Source organism: Haliotis rufescens, unplaced genomic scaffold (assembly GCF_023055435.1).
Source record: "Haliotis rufescens isolate VD_foot unplaced genomic scaffold, xgHalRufe1.0.p SCAF_52, whole genome shotgun sequence".
Lineage (NCBI taxonomy): Eukaryota > Metazoa > Mollusca > Gastropoda > Lepetellida > Haliotidae > Haliotis > Haliotis rufescens.
The window spans coordinates 1571045-1590703 of record NW_025964246.1 but is presented as its reverse complement, the minus strand read 5'-3'; the positions used below and the strand labels follow the sequence as shown (position 1 = coordinate 1590703).

The window sequence follows — 19659 nt, the reverse complement described above, 5'->3', positions numbered from 1 at the left end:
GACGTAATAAGCACCCCGCTCTAATAAGCGCCCACCGCGTTATTTGCTAATATATTGGCTAGTGAACAATCCCAGTTAGCACCCTTTCCGATTGATCAATGTACACAAGACTTATTTATTCGTGTATAATACACACTCGTTTGTTATATGCACCCTTAATTATGGGCAATTAAATTCTCGAAAGTATATCTATCGTGTATAATACACACAGATTCTTCTTTTATATCTTTTCAGGCTGTCAGCATAAACCACAAAATTTACAATCTTTCAACCTTGTTTTTAATCTCACCAAAATTATATTCTAATAAGAGGCCCCTATTTCTAATTTTGAGAGCGCCCTGGGCGCTTATTACGTCGAATACAGTATTTCTGCCTACTGCATCAGTGACTAGATACAGAACAGGTGGTTACAATGTTGTAGATAGCAGTTAGACCAATAAGCAGCCTCCATTTTGGTACATTAACTTTAAGATATGGACTGTATGTTATTTTCTTCAAAACTTGCAATGCATGAAATGTATGACCTGAGACGAAGCACAGATCTTGACCAATGTTCATGTCATCTACTGGTCCTGTGAGGATCTGGGAATATGTTTGTTTTCCCCTGGAGGTTTCAGGGAAGGAGAGGTCTCCAGCACATCATGCTTGTCTTCACAAAGGGTTTCTAGGGCAGGATAGGTCCCAACACCCCATGATTGTGTCCCTATAGAGTCTCCAGGTCAGAATAGGTCCCAACACCCAATGCTTGTCTCCCTACACAGTCTCCAGGTCAGAATAGGTCCCAACGACCCATGCTTGTCTCCCTATAAGGTCTCCAGGTCAGAATAGGTCCCAACACCCCATACTTGTCTCCCTACACAGTCTCCAGGTCAGAATAGGTCCCAACACCCCATGCTTGTCTCCCTACACAGTCTCCAGGTCAGAATAGGTACCAACACCCCATGCTTGTCTCCCTACACAGTCTCCAGGTCAGAATAGGTCCCAACACCCCATGCTTGTCTCACTACACAGTCTCCAGGTCAGGATAGGTCCCAACACCCCATGCTTGTCTCCCTACACAGTCTCCAGGTCAGAATAGGTCCCAACACCCCATGCTTGTCTCCCTACACAGTCTCCAGATCAGAATAGGTCCCAACACCCCATGCTTGTCTCCCTACACAGTCTCCAGATCAGAATGGGTCCCAACACCCCATGCTTGTCTCCCTACACAGTCTCCAGGTCAGAATGGGTCCCAACACCCATGCTTGTCTCCCTACACAGTCTCCGGGTCAGGATAGGTCCCAACACCCCATGCTTGTCTCCCTACACAGTCTCCAGGTCAGAATAGGTCCCAACACCCCATGCTTGTCTCCCTACACAGTCTCCAGATCAGAATGGGTCCCAACACCCCATGCTTGTCTCCCTACACAGTCTCCAGATCAGAATAGGTCCCAACACCCATGCTTGTCTCCCTACACAGTCTCCAGGTCAGAATGGGTACCAACATCCCATGATTGTCTCCCTACACAGTCTCCAGGTCAGAATAGGTCCCAACACCCCATGCTTGTCTCCCTACACAGTCTCCAGGTCAGAATAGGTCCCAACACCCATGCTTGTCTCCCTACACAGTCTCCAGGTCAGAATGGGTACCAACATCCCATGATTGTCTCCCTACACAGTCTCCAGGTCAGAATAGGTCCCAACACCCCATGCTTGTCTCCCTACACAGTCTCCAGGTCAGAATAGGTCCCAACACCCCATGCTTGTCTCCCTACACAGTCTCCAGGTCAGAATAGGTCCCAACACCCCATGCTTGTCTCCCTACACAGTCTCCAGGTCAGAATAGGTCCCAACACCCATGCTTGTCTCCCTACACAGTCTCCAGGTCAGAATGGGTACCAACATCCCATGATTGTCTCCCTACACAGTCTCCAGGTCAGAATAGGTCCCAACACCCCATGCTTGTCTCCCTACACAGTCTCCAGGTCAGAATAGGTCCCAACACCCCATGCTTGTCTCCCTACACAGTCTCCAGATCAGAATGGGTACCAACATCCCATGATTGTCTCCCTACACAGTCTCCAGGTCAGAATGGGTACCAACATCCCATGATTGTCTCCCTACACAGTCTCCAGGTCAGAATAGGTCCCAACACCCCATGCTTGTCTCCCTACACAGTCTCCAGGTCAGAATAGGTCCCAACACCCCATGCTTGTCTCCCTACACAGTCTCCAGGTCAGAATAGGTCCCAACACCCCATGCTTGTCTCCCTACACAGTCTCCAGGTCAGAATAGGTCCCAACACCCCATGCTTGTCTCCCTACACAGTCTCCAGGTCAGAATAGGTCCCAACACCCCATGCTTGTCTCCCTACACAGTCTCCAGATCAGAATAGGTACCAACACCCCATGCTTGTCTCCCTACACAGTCTCCAGATCAGAATGGGTACCAACTTCCCATGCTTGTCTCCCTACAGAGAATTGATTATTAACAGGTTCCTGTGACATACCTGGAGCATTGCTCCGATAACCATAAAACAACATCCACTCACTCACTACAATGAGATGAACCCCAAACAAAAATATGACTACATTCTAAAATCATTTTTAAAAATCTCAAAACATATAATCTTGAAACTTTCAACACATCCCTCAGCAATACCCAGTGACATTTTCACAGGTTCAACCAGAATATTTTTTCAACATTGTTTGTAGATACTGCTCCCAAAGCATCACTTGACCCGCGTTATGTACCAGCCTGCCTGTGCCAGGGAACAAGCCTAGCGGGTGTCAGTCGGAAATACCGAGGCCACAGCCTGATCAATAACCTGATTGGATAAACCGGTCAGCCTGACCTTAGCCCCAAGAACTCCATACACCTAGATGACAGCACCATCAAGAGTGTAATTTAGCCACAGCGTAATTGAAGTTTGACAGGATAGTTCTTGGTACTGACTCTTCTACTTTCGTTGGTAATTATTGGCTTATAGTTCTGGGTGCCGTTGTACAAAGTGATCTTAGCGCTAAGGTGAACGTAACTCCCATACCTTAACAGAGCTCCAGATAAGCTTTTGGTGTTGTGGGTATTTTACCAATGCATTTTATAATCATTGGGTATCAGTAATTCTATCTGGGTATTCAAATTTCTGTTACCCTCTAGTTTTTACACATGTGGGTATTTAGGTTAAATATTTAAAAACACTATTCATCTAGTCACTGCAAACTAGTGTCGTGTGGGTTCGAGAGCTTTATAGGACTCAAAAATACCACGATACTTCCACAAGAAAGTGTGATGGCAAATGATCATGATGTAACTGTCATCGTGGAGTTTGGCAAGGTTAACGGAATGCCCGTTTATAATTTCAAAATAAGTTGCTGATTTGTAATCGAATACGCAGGGTTACTTCACAATATTTTGATGATACTCACAAATTTTATTTTTGTAGCGTATCTGTAATGTTTATTGCGTATTTGATACGCTTGGATTTTATTTTACTGCGTATTTCTGCATTTCTGATGCGTATTTCACGCAGATACGCAGTTTATCTGGAGCTCTGCTTAACATAGACTTACGACAGTCGTAGCACTAAGGTTGTTTTGTACAACGGCACCCTGAACCTGACATTTTAGATGCATATTGCATACAAGGAAACAAATTCAAAATACTGATGAAACTAGTCCTGGAACATCTGTTAATGTCTTTCACCTGCATCATGGAAGCAATTTTTGGTTCACTTTGAAAATATGTGTAGGGTTATTAAGTCAAAGTGAACAGGTCTTGCACAATTTTTAAACTTTAACAATCAGCTTAAAACCCAATCAGGTGATGCATGTCATCGTATCCCAGTTGTGTAGTTCCGATGTGTATGATGTCAATCGCTGGACTATCTGGTCCAGACTCGAATATTTACAGACCGCTGTCATATAGCTTGAATATTGCTGAGTGTGGCCTTAAACACTAAACGTCCCACCCATCACCCCTACCCCCACCCCCCAAATATTATAAAAATCTGAAGAAACCACACAAGACATCCTAATGACCACACAGGGTATTTCTCTTTTCAAGTTATTGATACATATCTACAGTTTAACCTCATGTTTTATAACAGATGGGCCCAGAGTATTCAACACTAACAATTAAATATTTCATTCATATCACAGCAGCCTCGTATTGTGTGTGTGTGTGTGTGTGTGTGTGTGTGTGTGTGTGTGTGTGTGTGTGTGTGCGTGTGCGTGTGCGTGTGAATCTTGGATTTGAACTCAGCAGATCCTGACAAGGCTAAGGGAAACAACTCAGCATGGCAAATTGTGACCCTATCTTTTGATAATCTAGTGTTGAGATATTCACCACTGCAGGACATACAGTATATACATCTTTAAATTAATGAGAGTGTGAATAAAATGCGAAATATGCAAGTGGTCTTTGTTCGCATTTATGTCTCCAAAATGACTATTCACCACTGCAGGGCATACAGTGTACATTCACCTCTTGTGGGGCTTCTCCTCGATTGAGTCTGCTACAAATGTCTTCATCTCGTAGTCCACACCACATGGCTGAAACAGAGGAATAAGACTGATAATGTCCTCAAAGGTGATTTAACTGATATCATCCGAGTATCAGAGATGATATCACAGATCATCACTGGAATTATGACTGTCATTGCCAAGGTATTTCAAAATAACGATCACCATGCACTGATATACATCTGAGTATTTTTACAACTAGCGCAGCTGGTATCACCTGGATATCTCATAACACAAAGGTAGAATAGGTCTTCAGCAACCCATGCTAGTCGTAAGAGGCGACTAACGGGATTGGGTGGTCAGACTCGCTGACTTGGTTGATGCATGTCACCGTATCCCATTAGCGTGGATCGATGCTCATGTTGTCAATCACTGGATTGTGTGGTCAAGACTCGATTATTTACAGACCGCCGTCATATAGCTGGAATATTGCTGAGTGCGGCGTTAAACAACAAACAAACAAACATAACATACACAGGTAATATGACGGATATCTTCTAAGAATCATCATTCGAGTCATCTGTATATCTTACATCAAGAGTCAATGACAATACTACTGATATCACATGAACATCTCATAGAAACATGTATTGGTAATAACACTGATATCAACTGTACATTTCCTGTCAATATACAATTTACCTGATATTGGAGTATTTCAGTGAATGGCTTGAATTGTACATGTCCCATAGTTGACAAAGCGTTCTTCTGAACTTACCATCTCTGAGAGACTACAGATACAACATTTAGGTTTGTCCTCACCTCTCTGTACCAATCAATCATTGTCAGCTTAGCATGGTGATCAGAGCGAGTGAGTGAGTGAGTGAGTGAGTGAGTGAGTGAGTGAGTGAGTGAGTGGGTGAGTGAGTGAGTTTGTTTTAATGCATCTTTGAACAGTGTTTCTGTTATATCATGGCAGGTCAGCTTGATGAGGGAGCAAACTCAAAGTGAAGCATGTGTCAGGCGTTGGACCACGTTAGTTTGTTTGTTGACGCCACTCTCAGCAATATTCCAACTATATGACAGTGGTCTGTAAATAAACAAGTCTGGACCAGAGCATGGGCATCGATCATCACAATTGGGATCGATGACATGCTCATCCAAGTCAGCGAGCCTGACCACCCGATCCTGTTAGTCGCCTCTTACGACAAGCATGGGTTGCTGAAGACCTATTCTACCCCGGAACTTCGCGGGTTGGGCCATGATGGTGAAACCTATGAGTACGAACATGGTGCTGCCAAACCTAGAAACATAGTTGCGGATTAAAATCTGGGATTAAACCCATGATCAGTGGTTTTACATTTTTGATACAACTGGTATTAACACAATAATTTAGAATGATTTTGTGACTGTCTAGCGTTGCTAAAAGCAGGCATGTCACTCTGGATCTTCTAGCATGTCAACAGTTTGTTGTAAAAAAAAGATTGATTGGTTATGCACATGTGTTATTGATTAAATGTTGTTTTATACCACACAATATTACACTACAGTTTGTGGTAGTTAAATAAAGAACAAAGTAGCCATTATTCCTTTGAAAATACTTAATGATTGGTTTTGAACAGGTTTTATTGATTGAATATGCCATACAACATTACACAACCACATGTAAGTCTGTTTGTTAACTCCGCACTCAGCAATATTCCAAATATATGAGTGAGTGAGTGAGTATTGTTTGATGCCGCTTTTAGCAATATTCCAGCGATATCACCAGCTAGGCGTGACGAGCGAATGCTTTAGCCACCCCACTGCCACTCCACATATATGAGGGTGGTCTGTAAATAGTTGAGTCTGGGCCAGAAAATCCAGTGATTGACATCATGAGCATTGAGCCACGCAATTGGGACACGATGATATGCATCAACCGTGTCAGCAAGTAATCACTCGATTCCGTTAGTTGCCTCTTACAAGCATGGGTTGCTGAAGATCTGACCTATCTTCACGGGTTCCAACTGTAAGCAGTTGAAGTCTGAGCCAGGGAAACCAGTGAGTGACATCATGAGCATTGAGCTTGAGCAAGGGAAACCAGTGAGTGATAGCGTGAACAACCCAGAGCCTGAGCCAGGGAAACCAGTGATTGATATCATGAGCATCGAGCCAGAGCCAGGGAAACCAGTGAGTGACATCATGAGCATCGAGCCTGAGCCAGGGAAACCAGGAGTGACATCATGAGCATCAAGCCAGAGCCAGGGAAACCAGTGATTGATATCATGAGCATCGAGCCTGAGCCAGGGAAACCAGTGAGTGACATCATGAGCATCGAGTCAGAGCCAGGGAAACCAGGAGTGACATAATGAGCATCGAGCCAGAGCCAGGGAAACCAGTGAGTGACATCATGAGCATCGAGCCAGAGCCAGGGAAACCAGTGAGTGACATCATGAGCATCGAGCCTGAGCCAGGGAAACCAGGAGTGACATCATGAGCATCAAGCCAGAGCCAGGGAAACCAGTGATTGATATCATGAGCATCGAGCCTGAGCCAGGGAAACCAGTGAGTGACATCACGAGCATCGAGTCAGAACTAGGGAAACCAGGAGTGACATCATGAGCATCGAGCCAGAGCCAGGGAAACCAGTGAGTGACATCATGAGCATCGAGCCAGAGCCAGGGAAACCAGTGAGTGACATCATGAGCATCGAGCCTGAGCCAGGGAAACCAGGAGTGACATCATGAGCATCAAGCCAGAGCCAGGGAAACCAGTGATTGATATCATGAGCATCGAGCCTGAGCCAGGGAAACCAGTGAGTGACATCACGAGCATCGAGTCAGAACTAGGGAAACCAGGAGTGACATCATGAGCATCGAGCCAGAGCCAGGGAAACCAGTGAGTGACATCATGAGCATCGAGCCAGAGCCAGGGAAACCAGTGAGTGACATCATGAGCATCGAGCCTGAGCCAGGGAAACCAGGAGTGACATCATAAGCATCGAGCCAGAGCCAGGGAAACCAGTGAGTGACATCATGAGCATCGAGCCAGAGCCAGGGAAACCAGGAGTGACATCATGAGCATCGAGCCAGAGCCAGGGAAACCAGTGAGTGACATCATGAGCATCGAGCCAGAGCCAGGGAAACCAGTGAGTGACATCATGAGCATCGAGCCTGAGCCAGGGAAACCAGGAGTGACATCATAAGCATCGAGCCAGAGCCAGGGAAACCAGTGAGTGACATCATGAGCATCGAGCCAGAGCCAGGGAAACCAGGAGTGACATCATGAGCATCGAGCCAGAGCCAGGGAAACCAGTGATTGATATCATGAGCATCGAGCCTGAGCCAGGGAAACCAGTGAGTGACATCATGAGCATTGAGTCTGAGCCAGGGAAACCAGTGAGTGACATCATGAGCATCGAGCCGGGCCAGGGAAACCAGTGAGTGACATCATGAGCATCGAGCCAGAGCCAGGGAAACCAGTGAGTGACATCATAAGCATCGAGCCTGAGCCAGGGAAACCAGTGAGTGACATCATGAGCATCGAGCCTGAGCCAGGGAAACCAGTGAGTGACATCATGAGCATCGAGTCTGAGCATGGAGCCTGAGCCAGGGAAACCAGTGAGTGATAGCGTGAACAACCCAGAGCCTGGCTACAATGACACACTGCAGTCAGGGGGGCATGGGTGGCCCAGTCGTCTAAGGCGCCGCGATTCGCTGTGCAGAGTTGCGTCCCTTGGGCACGCCAGAAACCTATGATTGTGGGTTCGAATCCCGGTTCGCCCCGATTATGTTTCTAGGTTTGTCAGCACCATACCCGTGCTCGTGGGTTTCACCGAAGTGGTAAACATCTGAGACCTGCATCACTCCGGGCTTTCCTCCCACATTAAGCTGACACGCCGTGATATAACTGGAATACTGTTAAAAGCGGCGTAAAACCCAACTCACTCACTCACTCACTCACTGCAGTCAGGTCACCCTGAGTGAGTGAGTGAGTATGGTTTTACGCAGCTTTTAGCAATATTCCAGCAAAACCACAGCGGGGGACACCAGAAATGGGCTTCACACATTGTACCCATGTGGGGAATTGAACCTCAATCTTCGGCACGATGAGCAAATGTTTTAACCACTAGGCTACCCCATAGCCCCTGTCTTGTAAGAAGCAGTAACACAAAGTGAGCGTCACACATCATAACCATCAACCAATAACCACTTAATGCAGTTACAGACGACTATTCTGACCCAGAACCCCCACAGAGACAGAGTGAGTGAGTGAGTGAGTTGGGTTTAACGCCGCTTTTAACAGTATTACAGTTAAATCGCGGCGTGTCAGCTTAATGTGGGAGGAAAGCCCGAATTGATGCAGGTCTCAGACGTTTACCACCTCGGTGAAACCCACGAGCAGGGGTATGGTGCTGACAAACCTAGAAACATAATCGGGGCGAACCGTGATTCAAACCCTCAATCATAGGTTTCTGGCGTGCCCAAGGGACGCAACTCTGCACAGCGAATCGCAGCGCCCTTGACGACTGGGCTCCCATGCCCCCAACAGAGACAGAGTGGCTGTTTACAACAAACAACCCTATCACCGAGAGTGAATGGTTGGTTGTTTTACGGTAATGTCCCAGATGTAACTCGGTGATACCAAGAAGTCTCATCAGTTTATTGATGCTGTTCAGGAGTCTTTGATAAGCCATCATATATCACCGACTATCAGGAAGATAGTACATTATCTCATGGTTCAGACATGGCTATAAACAAACCCACATATACACGACCAGGCTGTCTACACATCTGGCTTGATCTGAAACACCCTACAACTGGGTGAGCCTCTAACAAAGCAATGACTTTGAAAGGTGATACATAATATCCTTAATCCATGCAGCATATGATTTAACAGGATCCATAGGGTATGTGATATGAGATCTTTATACACTATGTGATATGTGGCATAAGACACGTCTATGCATGGTCCTGTACCAAGACACACATCATCCGGCTTCACATATCTGCCTACTGCCTCGTATTGCTGTAGAAGATTCTTAATATTTTTGTTTGTTGTGTAACGCTGCACTCAGCAATATTCAAGCTATATGACAGCTTTTAAAAAACATCTGGCCCAGACAATCCAGTGAAATTATGTTTGTTTGTTTGTTTTGTTTGTTGTTAAATGCCACTTAGTAATATTCCAGCCATATGACGGTGGTCTGTAAATAATCGAATCTGGACCAGACAATCCAGTGATTGACGTCATGAGCATCGATCCACACAGTTTGGATCGATGACATGCATCAGCTAAGTCAGCGAGCCTGACCACCTGATCCCTTTAGTCGCCTCATACGACTAGCATAGTCGCCTTTTATGGCAAGAATGGGTTGCTGAAGACCTATTCTACCCTGGAATCTTTACAGGTCCAGTGAAATTATGAGTGATGGCAGGGTATGATGAAACAAAACTTGATCCATTAAATCCCCCTATGACCAGTATAGGTTGCTGGTTACAATTCTAACCGAGAATCCCCATGGAGAGACCAAGAAAGACCAGCAGAATTGCATCACAATGGTCTGCAAAGCATTGTGATGCAATTTCATTGCAGCGATATCTACAATATCACCCGAGCAATATCTCCTGTGGGAGCCAGTTTCGGTTGATAAATCCAGCTGATTTACCATGTAAAATTTGAGTCAATATTGGAGCAAGACATTGACCTTCAATAAGCTATATTGTGGTAATACGGGGTATATGGAACCAGCTATTGGTGACTTGTGATGCTCTGGGGCAGTTTGTGAAAACATTTATGTACTACTCAACTTTTGATAGGGATATTTTTATCTTTCCATAAGACATAATGTCCAGTGTATACTAAAACAGTGAGTGAGCTTTTAGCAATATTCCAGCAATATCACGGCGGGGGGGACACCAGAATGGGCTTCACACATTGTACCCATGTCGGGAATCGAACCCGTGTCTTCGGCTTGAGAAGCAAACACTTTAACCATTAGGCTACCCGACCCCCCTGTACACAACTTAAATAGAATGACACATCTGATTACCCCTATCAAAAGTTGAGTTATATATAAGTGTTGGTGTAGGGATACAACACTGACGGAGTGAGTGAGAGTGTTTAACTCCTCTATTATATTTTGGAGCAAACATCGAAGTGATGTTTTTTGTTTGTTTTTTGTTTAACGCCGCACTCAGCAATATTCCAGCTATTTGACGGCGGTCTGTAAATAATCAAGTCTGGACCAGACAATCCAGTGATTGACTCCATGAACATCGATCCACGCATTTGGGATAGGATGACAGGCATCAACCGAGTCAGCCGTTCCTGTTAGTCGCTTCTTATGACAAACGTAGTCGCCTTTGACGGCAAGCATGGGTTGCTGAAGGTCAATTCTACCCTGGATCTTCACGGGTCCGATGGAAGTGATGTGGCAAATGTTCATCCCTTGGGAGAAACATGGGTACTGACAGACCCAGGGTCATAAACAGAGCCAAATTGGGATTCAAACTCAATCAGCAGATCCTGGCACAGCAGATGCATCTTGCACTGTGAATTACTATGCCACAGATGTCCAGGACACTTAGTCCCTGGTCACAGAGACCTTGAAAGTGTGTAGATACACCACTTCTTCAATCTGGCCACAACGCCAGTAATGGAACAGATACAAACGCTGCATAAACCATGTGCAGTATTGGAAATGGTGAGATAAAAAACATAATTAACAACAAATATTAATGTTTAAGCATTCGCATCTAATGCACATTTATATACACGTGTAAGGTAATACAATGATTCTCTGTGTATTCAATATCACTGCAAATAACGTTTATTTTATTAGTTAAGAGGAAATTAATGAAAACAATCATTTTACCATCTTGCAAACGGTGAAGGGAATAGTGTACATGGGATAGGTTTGGATATAAACTTGATAATTGTTGGTCAAATGAAATACGTCATAGCAGATGGGAAATACAAGCAATGATTACAAGGGGAATATTTTCAGATTATTCGGGGTCACTACATTTATATACCTCTGGTTTCTTAACACCTTTCTGTTCAGGCTCCTCCTGTGAGGGAGAAATCTGATTGGTTAGTGAATGATGTGACTGTTAAATCCGCAGTGACTGTCTTGGAGAAATCTGATTGGTTAATGAATGATGTGACTGTTAATTCCGCAGTGTCTGTCTTGGAGAAATCTGATTTGTTAGTGAATGAAGTGAGGGTTAATTCCGCAGTCATTGTCTTGGAGAAATCTCATTGGTCAGTGACTCTCTTGGAAAAACATGATTGGTTAGTGAATGATTTGACTGTTAATTCTGCAGTGACTGTCTTGGAGAAATATGATTGGCTACTGATTGTATTAAAGAAAAATGACTGGTAAAAATGGTTAACACGTCCTTGAATGATGGAGCCAGGAAGTCACAAACTGCAGAGATAAATGAGACAAAAGAAACACATTGTAGGAAATGATTTCACCACTCAAACGATGATGCCTTTCTGAAAGGAGAAAAATTGATGAAGACAAATCCCCCCCAAAATTACTCATTTGGCTTTTTGTACTGGATCTAATATAAAAACCTAAACTACATACTATTTTACAAATTTAAATGTCATTATGTCAGGTTTTTTGGCTAATATGTCAGTGTGAAATATTCATAATTGATTAACAAGAAATAACCAGCAATAGGTCACAATAATTTGAAAAAGTGTTTTTCATCATATTTCTAAATTTTGTTGCAGTTTTGACGTGGCAATTTTACAAACCAAAAAGACCAAATTAAGGTTAACCTTCCTAGACAAAAAAGGAAATGTTCAAAAAAAAGAAAAACAGACGAGGTTCCAAGACGTCAGAACCAAAGATTGAGGCAAGTCATGGTCTACATTCTCAGAAGCTGAAACCACAAACAAGGGTAATTTCAACTTTTTAATCTTATTCCTGAGAAAAAAAAATGAGTTAATATTTCAACGAAAGTAATCCTATTGTCCGCCAGCACCTCATTTTCAAGCAAAACATCATGACATACACTGTGCTGTGACCAAAGAACAGAAATATTTAAACTTTCTTTAATATATTGATGTTTGTTTCTCCAGATTTTGAAAATTTCTCAAGAAGTGTCATCAGGGAAGTTTATACTGTCAGCACACTTAGAATTGCCGATATTTACGACATGACCAGACCAATAACGTTTCTTATCTTATAGAACAGCTGACATTGCTGATTTTAAAAATTGATTTAAAACCTGAATAATTTAACTGACATCCATCTAAGGAAATTAACCTCACATAAATCCATAAACACTGAAAAACATTTCCCCCTTTGTCATACTGATAAGAAATTCTGTAAACTCGGCAAACAAGAAAACCAATTTGGTCTGTGCTGATCAGGGGTGTCCGAGTGACAGGAAGTAAACGTTGAGTACAAACCTTCCCAGTATCCCCTGGTGCGGGCTGCAGTGTGACGGAGGCTGGAGCATTTGGCGGCAGCTGGAACAGGAAGTGGACATTAGTGGGAGGGAAAATAAATGTAGAAAATACACTTTAGCACCTGCATATGGGGAGTGAAGTGGAGTGTGAGTGTGTGGGAGTGTGTGAGTGTGTGTGAGATTGTGAGTGTGTGTGAGTGAGTGAGTGAGTATGGTTTTTACGCCGCTTTAAGCAATATTCCAGCAAGCTTCAGACATTGTACCCATGTTGGGAATCGAACCCGGGTCTTTGGCGTGACGAGCGAACGCTTTAACCACTAGGCTACCCGACCGCCCCGTGAGTGTGTGTGAGATTGTGAGTGTGAGATTGTGAGTGTGTGTGAGATTGTGAGATTGTGTGTGTGTGTGTGTGTGTGTGTGTGTGTGTGTGTGTGTGTGTGTGTGTGTGTGTGTGTGTGTGTGTGTGTGTGTGTTTTTTTTTTTTTACTAGTCCGGACTGATGCCGATTTCTAGTGCTAGGACACTGAGATACCATGCCGCATTTTAACATGAATACCCCACACAGTATACTGACTCTGAGCCAACCAGTCCTTGTTTTAGCCCCTTAATGCAAAGCGCCAGGCTGGGTAACAACAAGTACCATCTATTAACATGTTTTGGTATGACGCAGCCAGGGATCGAACCCCCGACCTTCTGCTCTCTCACATGCTCTACCACTGGACCACGTAGGCGGTCTCCTGAATATATAGTCACCAGTCTAAATGTCAACAAACACAACCACTTCAAAGTTGTCAGCATTGACATTAAAATATTCCCTGCATAAATAATGTAGACACAAGTATTAACAAATATGAAACCAATACTGCACCCATCGCAAAAATGACAAAAGTGGGCGCTTTTTAAAACCATTTACAAGTCAAATTTGTTGTCAGAGATCGAGCAGTAGAGAATATACGAGGTTTAAGTGTCAATGATACTAAAACCTGTCCGATACTAGTTACTAGGCTATAATATACCCCTTCTGAGTTGCTGAAATACACAAGAAATTATGGACTGCCATGGAAAATCATTCTTCCAACTTTTTCAGTTTGTAGTTGGTTGGTTGGTTGGTTTGTTGTTTAACGCCGCACTCAGCAATATTCCAGCTATATGACAGCAGTCTGTTAATAATCGAGTCTGGACCAGACAATCCAGTGATTGATATCATGAGCATCGATCCACGCAATTGGGATCGATGACATGCATCAACCCAGTCAGCGAGCCTGACCAGCCGATCCCGTTAGTCGCCTTTTACGACAAGCATAGTCACCTTTTACGGCAAGCATGGGTTGCTGAAGACCTATTCTACCCCGGATCTTCACGGGTCTTTTTTCAGTTTGTAGACAGTAAAATAAACATTCAGGTTATTCCGTGACATTCAATCGGGTAACCAAGCCAATTTTTGTGTGTTTATGTTTCCATAAACTGAGAAAATAATTAGGCCACACCCACTAGCAGCCTACATTTCCTGATTGGCTTATAACAGAATGGGCGGAGCTTGTTGCAGTTTTGCCCTGAACGCTGCCATTGATTTGGTACTGTTGCCTTCAGTTTTTTGTGTTAATGATGAAATAAAAGCCTGTGAAGTTATTATTGTTGACATATCTATTTTCAAGAATTGACTTCAATACGTTTTTGCATTTGAGGAGATATAAACTTAATAGTGGTGAGCTCACTTTGCGTAAATCTGCCATGTGAGTTTACACAGTTCGCACATTGGTCAGCAGGACATGTTCTGAAAATTGATCCGTTTCTGTACCAATTGGCTATTGAATTATAGATATTGCCATTATTCTTCCACAAGTTCCTTGAAGTCTTTGTTACGTTTTATTCATGAAAAATTTATAAATATTCATTAATATTCCTGAAGTTGGGCATTATGAATGATCACCATGAACGGGACATACGACAACATGTGCAATGTTTTATAACCAAAGGTCAAGTTGACATGAACAAGGTGAGATGTATCCTTGCTGTGTATTACATTACGTCAAATGTTGCTCACTGCACATGGATAATATTTTATGTAAATTAGTTTCTCCTTGAAAACTGAGGCACCGAGAAACAATGTGTCACAGTCTACCCACTCCCATCGAAACTTATCTTTGATCCCACTTAAAAATGTCAAGGAGAAAAGTGAGCACCAATCAATACACCAACCTCTACGAGCTATATTGTGTCACGCACTTTGAAAAGTCTGAATTGGCAAGACACGTTTTATTGCTACGTCGTATTTGTGGAATGAAATATTCAATAGTTGTCAGATCCTATCTGAAAATAAACCCTGTTTGTCCATTTAATTCAATGGAAATGTCAGAGTTCCAAAACAATGCCTCAATACACTTCAAGATAAGGATGTTTGAAACAATTTGTGAAGAAATGCCTTTATGTCTGTTTGGCAACAGATGAACAGATAGTCAAAAACACCAGTTTTGATGCGGAGTCTCATCCAAGTGACGGGGCGGTTGGATAGCCTAGTGGTTAAAGCGTTCGCTCGTCACGCCGAAGACCCGGGTTCGATTCCCGACATGGGTACAATGTGTGAAGCCCATTTCTGGTGTCCCCCCGCCGTGATATTGCTGGGATATTGCTAAAAGCGGCGTAAAACCATAGTCAGTCAGTCCTCCAAGTGACTGAATTGCAGGTCACTATTTGTCAAATAGATACCGTATATGACCGCGTATAAGCCGAATTTTGAGGACCAGAAAAAAGATTCTGTAGAAAGGGGTCGGCTTATCCACGGGATACACTTTCATGAGAGTATTTTTCAGATCGTGATCTGTCAGAAACATCGCCTGAATGACGGTCCAATAGATTACAACTTCCCGAAAGTTTGGAAGTTGCCACGACTAGAGCCATTATTGTTATAAATTTTCAATAAAGTGATTATTATACACCAATGTTGTCATTATTAAAAAAATGTTATGCATGTTACTACTTCCGATAATAAGTTTTCAATTGAATGAATGTTCAAAGTTTATCGTTCTTCATAAACTCCACAATCTTTACAGGTAACAATATATGTAATTCACATCTATAATATATAATCCCCAGATGCAATCGCCAATAAATATTACGTACGTTTTGCAAAGTTCATAAATTGATAGTGAACAAGTGTCTTCCTTTATTGAAAGAGGCAAATATACAACTGTATCGGCGAGTTATTCCGTTCGCCATTTGCAAAAACATGTGATCAGCTGTTTCCTGTGACGTCACAAACAGTGACCACTGTGATTGCTTCCTGTTGTTTAAAGCAACGCGGTACACAAGGAAATGAGCACTGATAATAACGGGCCGATTGGTATTGTGATGTTGTTTACACAAACATTTTCATGGTGTGGGTGCTTAGCGATCGTGTTGGGAGTAGGGGCTAATTACTTTGTTTTTGAGAGATAAGTTTAATAAACTGGAGAAGCCTGTGAGTAGGTGATGGTCATTTAATGTGTTCATAGTATGATAGTTTATTTAATTCATTTGGATTAACATACAATAGTGGTGTAAAGGGGGTTTATAAAAGTTGGTATATTTTTACTGAATGACATTCTCATTATGAGTTTGAAACGAAACTCCATGCTTACGATGCTGAATTCAAACTGCGAGTCTTCGCTCTAGCTGAGTTATTTTCTCACGGGTTCATACACTGATTCACAAATTGGCGCTTCGTTGTTGATGGCAACATATAACGATCATTATGAGATTAAAAAAAACCCAAGAGAAACAGCTTCCCACATTATGAAAGTGGATGACTGGTTTGTTAAATCTTTATTAGAAATAATAATGACTTTTTCAATATAATTACAACGTTTTTCATCTTATATTTTTGAATATCTGCGAGTACCGGCACATGTCTTGCAGTCCGACTTCGCAGTGTTTTTTGCCTTTCAATTCCTGGTTCGGCTTATCTGCGGGTCGTATTTCAATGGTCAAATTAACACCTCAGCTTATCTACGGGGTCGGCTTATCCGCGGTCATATACGGTATATGAAATCTGCAGCTCTTGACATGAAAAGTGTTTCCTTCAAAATATGATTTAACACTTGGATATGCAAGTATCCACTTAGGTTATCTGAAATCAAGAGGGGGTAGAATCTTGCCTGGTCTGAACCTCCCCCACCTTAGGTAAGTTTAAAATTTGGGGGGGGGGGAAGATCTGGCCTAGGCTATTTCATCCCAGAGGAAGAACTGGCCTAGGCTATTTCGTCCCAGAGGAAGAACTGGCCTAGGCTGTTTCGTCCCAGAGGAAGAACTGGCCTAGGCTGTTTCGTCCTTGAGGAAGAACTGGCCTGGGCATTACGTGCCTGGGGAAGAACTGGCCTGGGATATTTCGTCCCAGAGGAAGAACTGGCCTAGGCTATTTCGTCCAAGAGGAAGAAGTTGCCTGGGCATTTCATCCTGTGGGAAGAACTGGCCTAGGCATTTCATCCTGTGGGAAGAACTAGCCTTGGCATTTCATCCTGTGGGAAGAACTGGTCTAGGCATTTCATCCTGTGGGAAGAACTGGCCTTGGCATTTCATCCTGTGGGAAGAACTGGCCTTGGCATTTCATCCTGTGGGAAGAACTGGTCTAGGCATTTCATCCTGTGGGAAGAACTAGTCTAGGCATTTCATCCTGTGGGAAGGACTGGTCTAGGCATTTCATCATGTGGGAAGAACTGGTCTAGGCATTTCATCCTGTGGGAAGAACTGGTCTAGGCATTTCATCCTGTGGGAAGAACTGGTCTAGGCATTTCATCCTGTGGGAAGAACTGGTCTCGGCTATTTTGTCCCAGAGGAAAAACTGGCCTGGGCATTTCGTCCTGTGGGAAGAACTGGCCTGGGCATTACGTGCCTGGGGAAGAACTGGCCTAGGCATTTCATCCTGTGGGAAGAACTGGCCTCGGCTATTTTGTCCCCGGGGAAGAACTGGCCTAGGCTGTTTCGTGCCCAGGGAAGAACTGGCCTGGGGAAGGATTAGCCTGATACACAGGCCTGATTCCATAATGCAGTCTTAGCACTAAGATGATCGCAAGTCACATACTTTAACAATGACTTCCAACAGTCGTAGTGCTAATACCAGAGGAATGGGGCCTTGGGGTGAGGCCATCAAAGACATAATCTAAATCCTACCATGAAGAATCAAATTGGTATTCCTTCATCAACAATGGAGGCCATCATTTGTTGTGAAACAGTCACACAGAACACTTGGCTATTGGCAAGGACTAATTTTCAGAAGACCAGCCAGACAAGCCATTGCCACATAGTGCTGGAGACTAAAGCATGAAGGATTGCAGTACTCAGTGTCTTGCAACATATCAAACTATTTATAATAGAAAAAATATCAATTTTACCGATATTACAAATTTGATCCAATTCATCTGACTTTTTATCTGATTTCCTATCAAATTTCTTCTCCACAATGAAAAATGCAATGAGTGTAATAAAACTGTAGAGTAAAAGGGCCACTCTCTCAATCAATAATCTGCTAATCGCTGGAATCAATAAAATGGCAATAAACAACACGAGGAGCTCTTGTCCTGGAGGCAGAGTGATTGACTCACTCGGGAGTCCTGGAGGTAGTGATTGACTCACTGGGGAGTCCTGGAGGTAGTGATTGACTCACTGGGTAATCCTGGAGGTAGTGATTGACTCACAGAGTAGTCCATCCTGGAGGTAGTGATTGACTCACTGATTAGTCCATCCTGGAGGTAGTGATTGACTCACTGGGTAATCCTGGAGGTAGTGATTGACTCACTGGGTAGTTCAGGAGGTAGTGATTGACTCACTGAGAAGTCTGTCCTGGAGGCAGTGATTGACTCGCTGGGTAGTCCAGGAGGTAGTGATTGACTCACTGGGTAATCCTGGAGGTACAGTGATTGACTCACTGGGTAGTCCAGGAGGTAGTGATTGACTCACTGGGTAATCCTGGAGGTACAGTGATTGACTCACTGGGGAGTCCTGGAGGTAGTGATTGACTCACTGGGTAATCCTGTAGGTAGTGATTGACTCGCTGGGTAGTTCAGGAGGTAGTGATTGACTCACTGAGAAGTCAGTCCTGGAGGCAGTGATTGACTCACTGGGGAGTCCTGGAGGTAGTGATTGACTCACTGGGTAATCCTGGAGGTAGTGATTGACTCACTGGGGAGTCCTGGAGGTAGTGATTGACTCACAGAGTAGTCCATCCTGGAGGTACAGTGATTGACTCACTGGGTAGTCCATCCTGGAGGTAGTGATTGACTCACTGATTAGTCCATCCTGGAGGTAGTGATTGACTCACTGGGTAATCCTGGAGGTAGTGATTGACTCACTGGGTAGTTCAGGAGGTAGTGATTGACTCACTGAGAAGTCTGTCCTGGAGGCAGTGATTGACTCGCTGGGTAGTCCAGGAGGTAGTGATTGACTCACTGGGTAGTCCATCCTGGAGGTACAGTGATTGACTCACTGGGTAGTCCAGGAGGTAGTGATTGACTCACTGGGTAATCCTGGAGGTACAGTGATTGACTCACTGGGTAGTCCAGGAGGTAGTGATTGACTCACTGGGTAATCCTGGAGGTACAGTGATTGACTCACTGGGGAGTCCAGGAGGTAGTTATTGACTCACTGGGTAATCCTGGAGGTACAGTGATTGACTCACTGGGTAGTTTAGGAGGTAGTGATTGACTCACTGGGTAGTCCGTCCTGGAGGTACAGTGATTGACTCACTGAGTAGTCTGCCCTAGAGGTAGTGATTGACTCACTGGGGAGTCCAGGAGGTAGTGATTGACTCACTGGGCAGTCCAGGAGGTAGTGAT

The 19659-nt window shown here is 43.7% G+C and overlaps 1 protein-coding gene across 5 annotated transcripts in view; it reads right to left on the bottom strand.

Moving 5' to 3' along the window:
* The window catches only part of LOC124144052 (arrestin red cell-like), a 109621-nt gene that overhangs the window by 27919 nt on the left and 62043 nt on the right, over positions 1–19659 (bottom strand). For 3 of the 5 annotated variants that reach the window (XM_046513282.2, XM_046513286.2, XM_046513284.2), the window contains exons 5-7: positions 12855–12914; positions 11462–11497; positions 4465–4532 (exon numbers count right to left, since the gene is read on the bottom strand). In XM_046513282.2, the coding sequence (XP_046369238.1) occupies positions 4465–4532; positions 11462–11497; positions 12855–12914 (164 nt within the window). The remainder of the gene's footprint in view (positions 1–4464; positions 4533–11461; positions 11498–12854; positions 12915–19659) is intronic. The other 2 variants (XM_046513289.2, XM_046513290.2) reach the window with 1 other exon arrangement.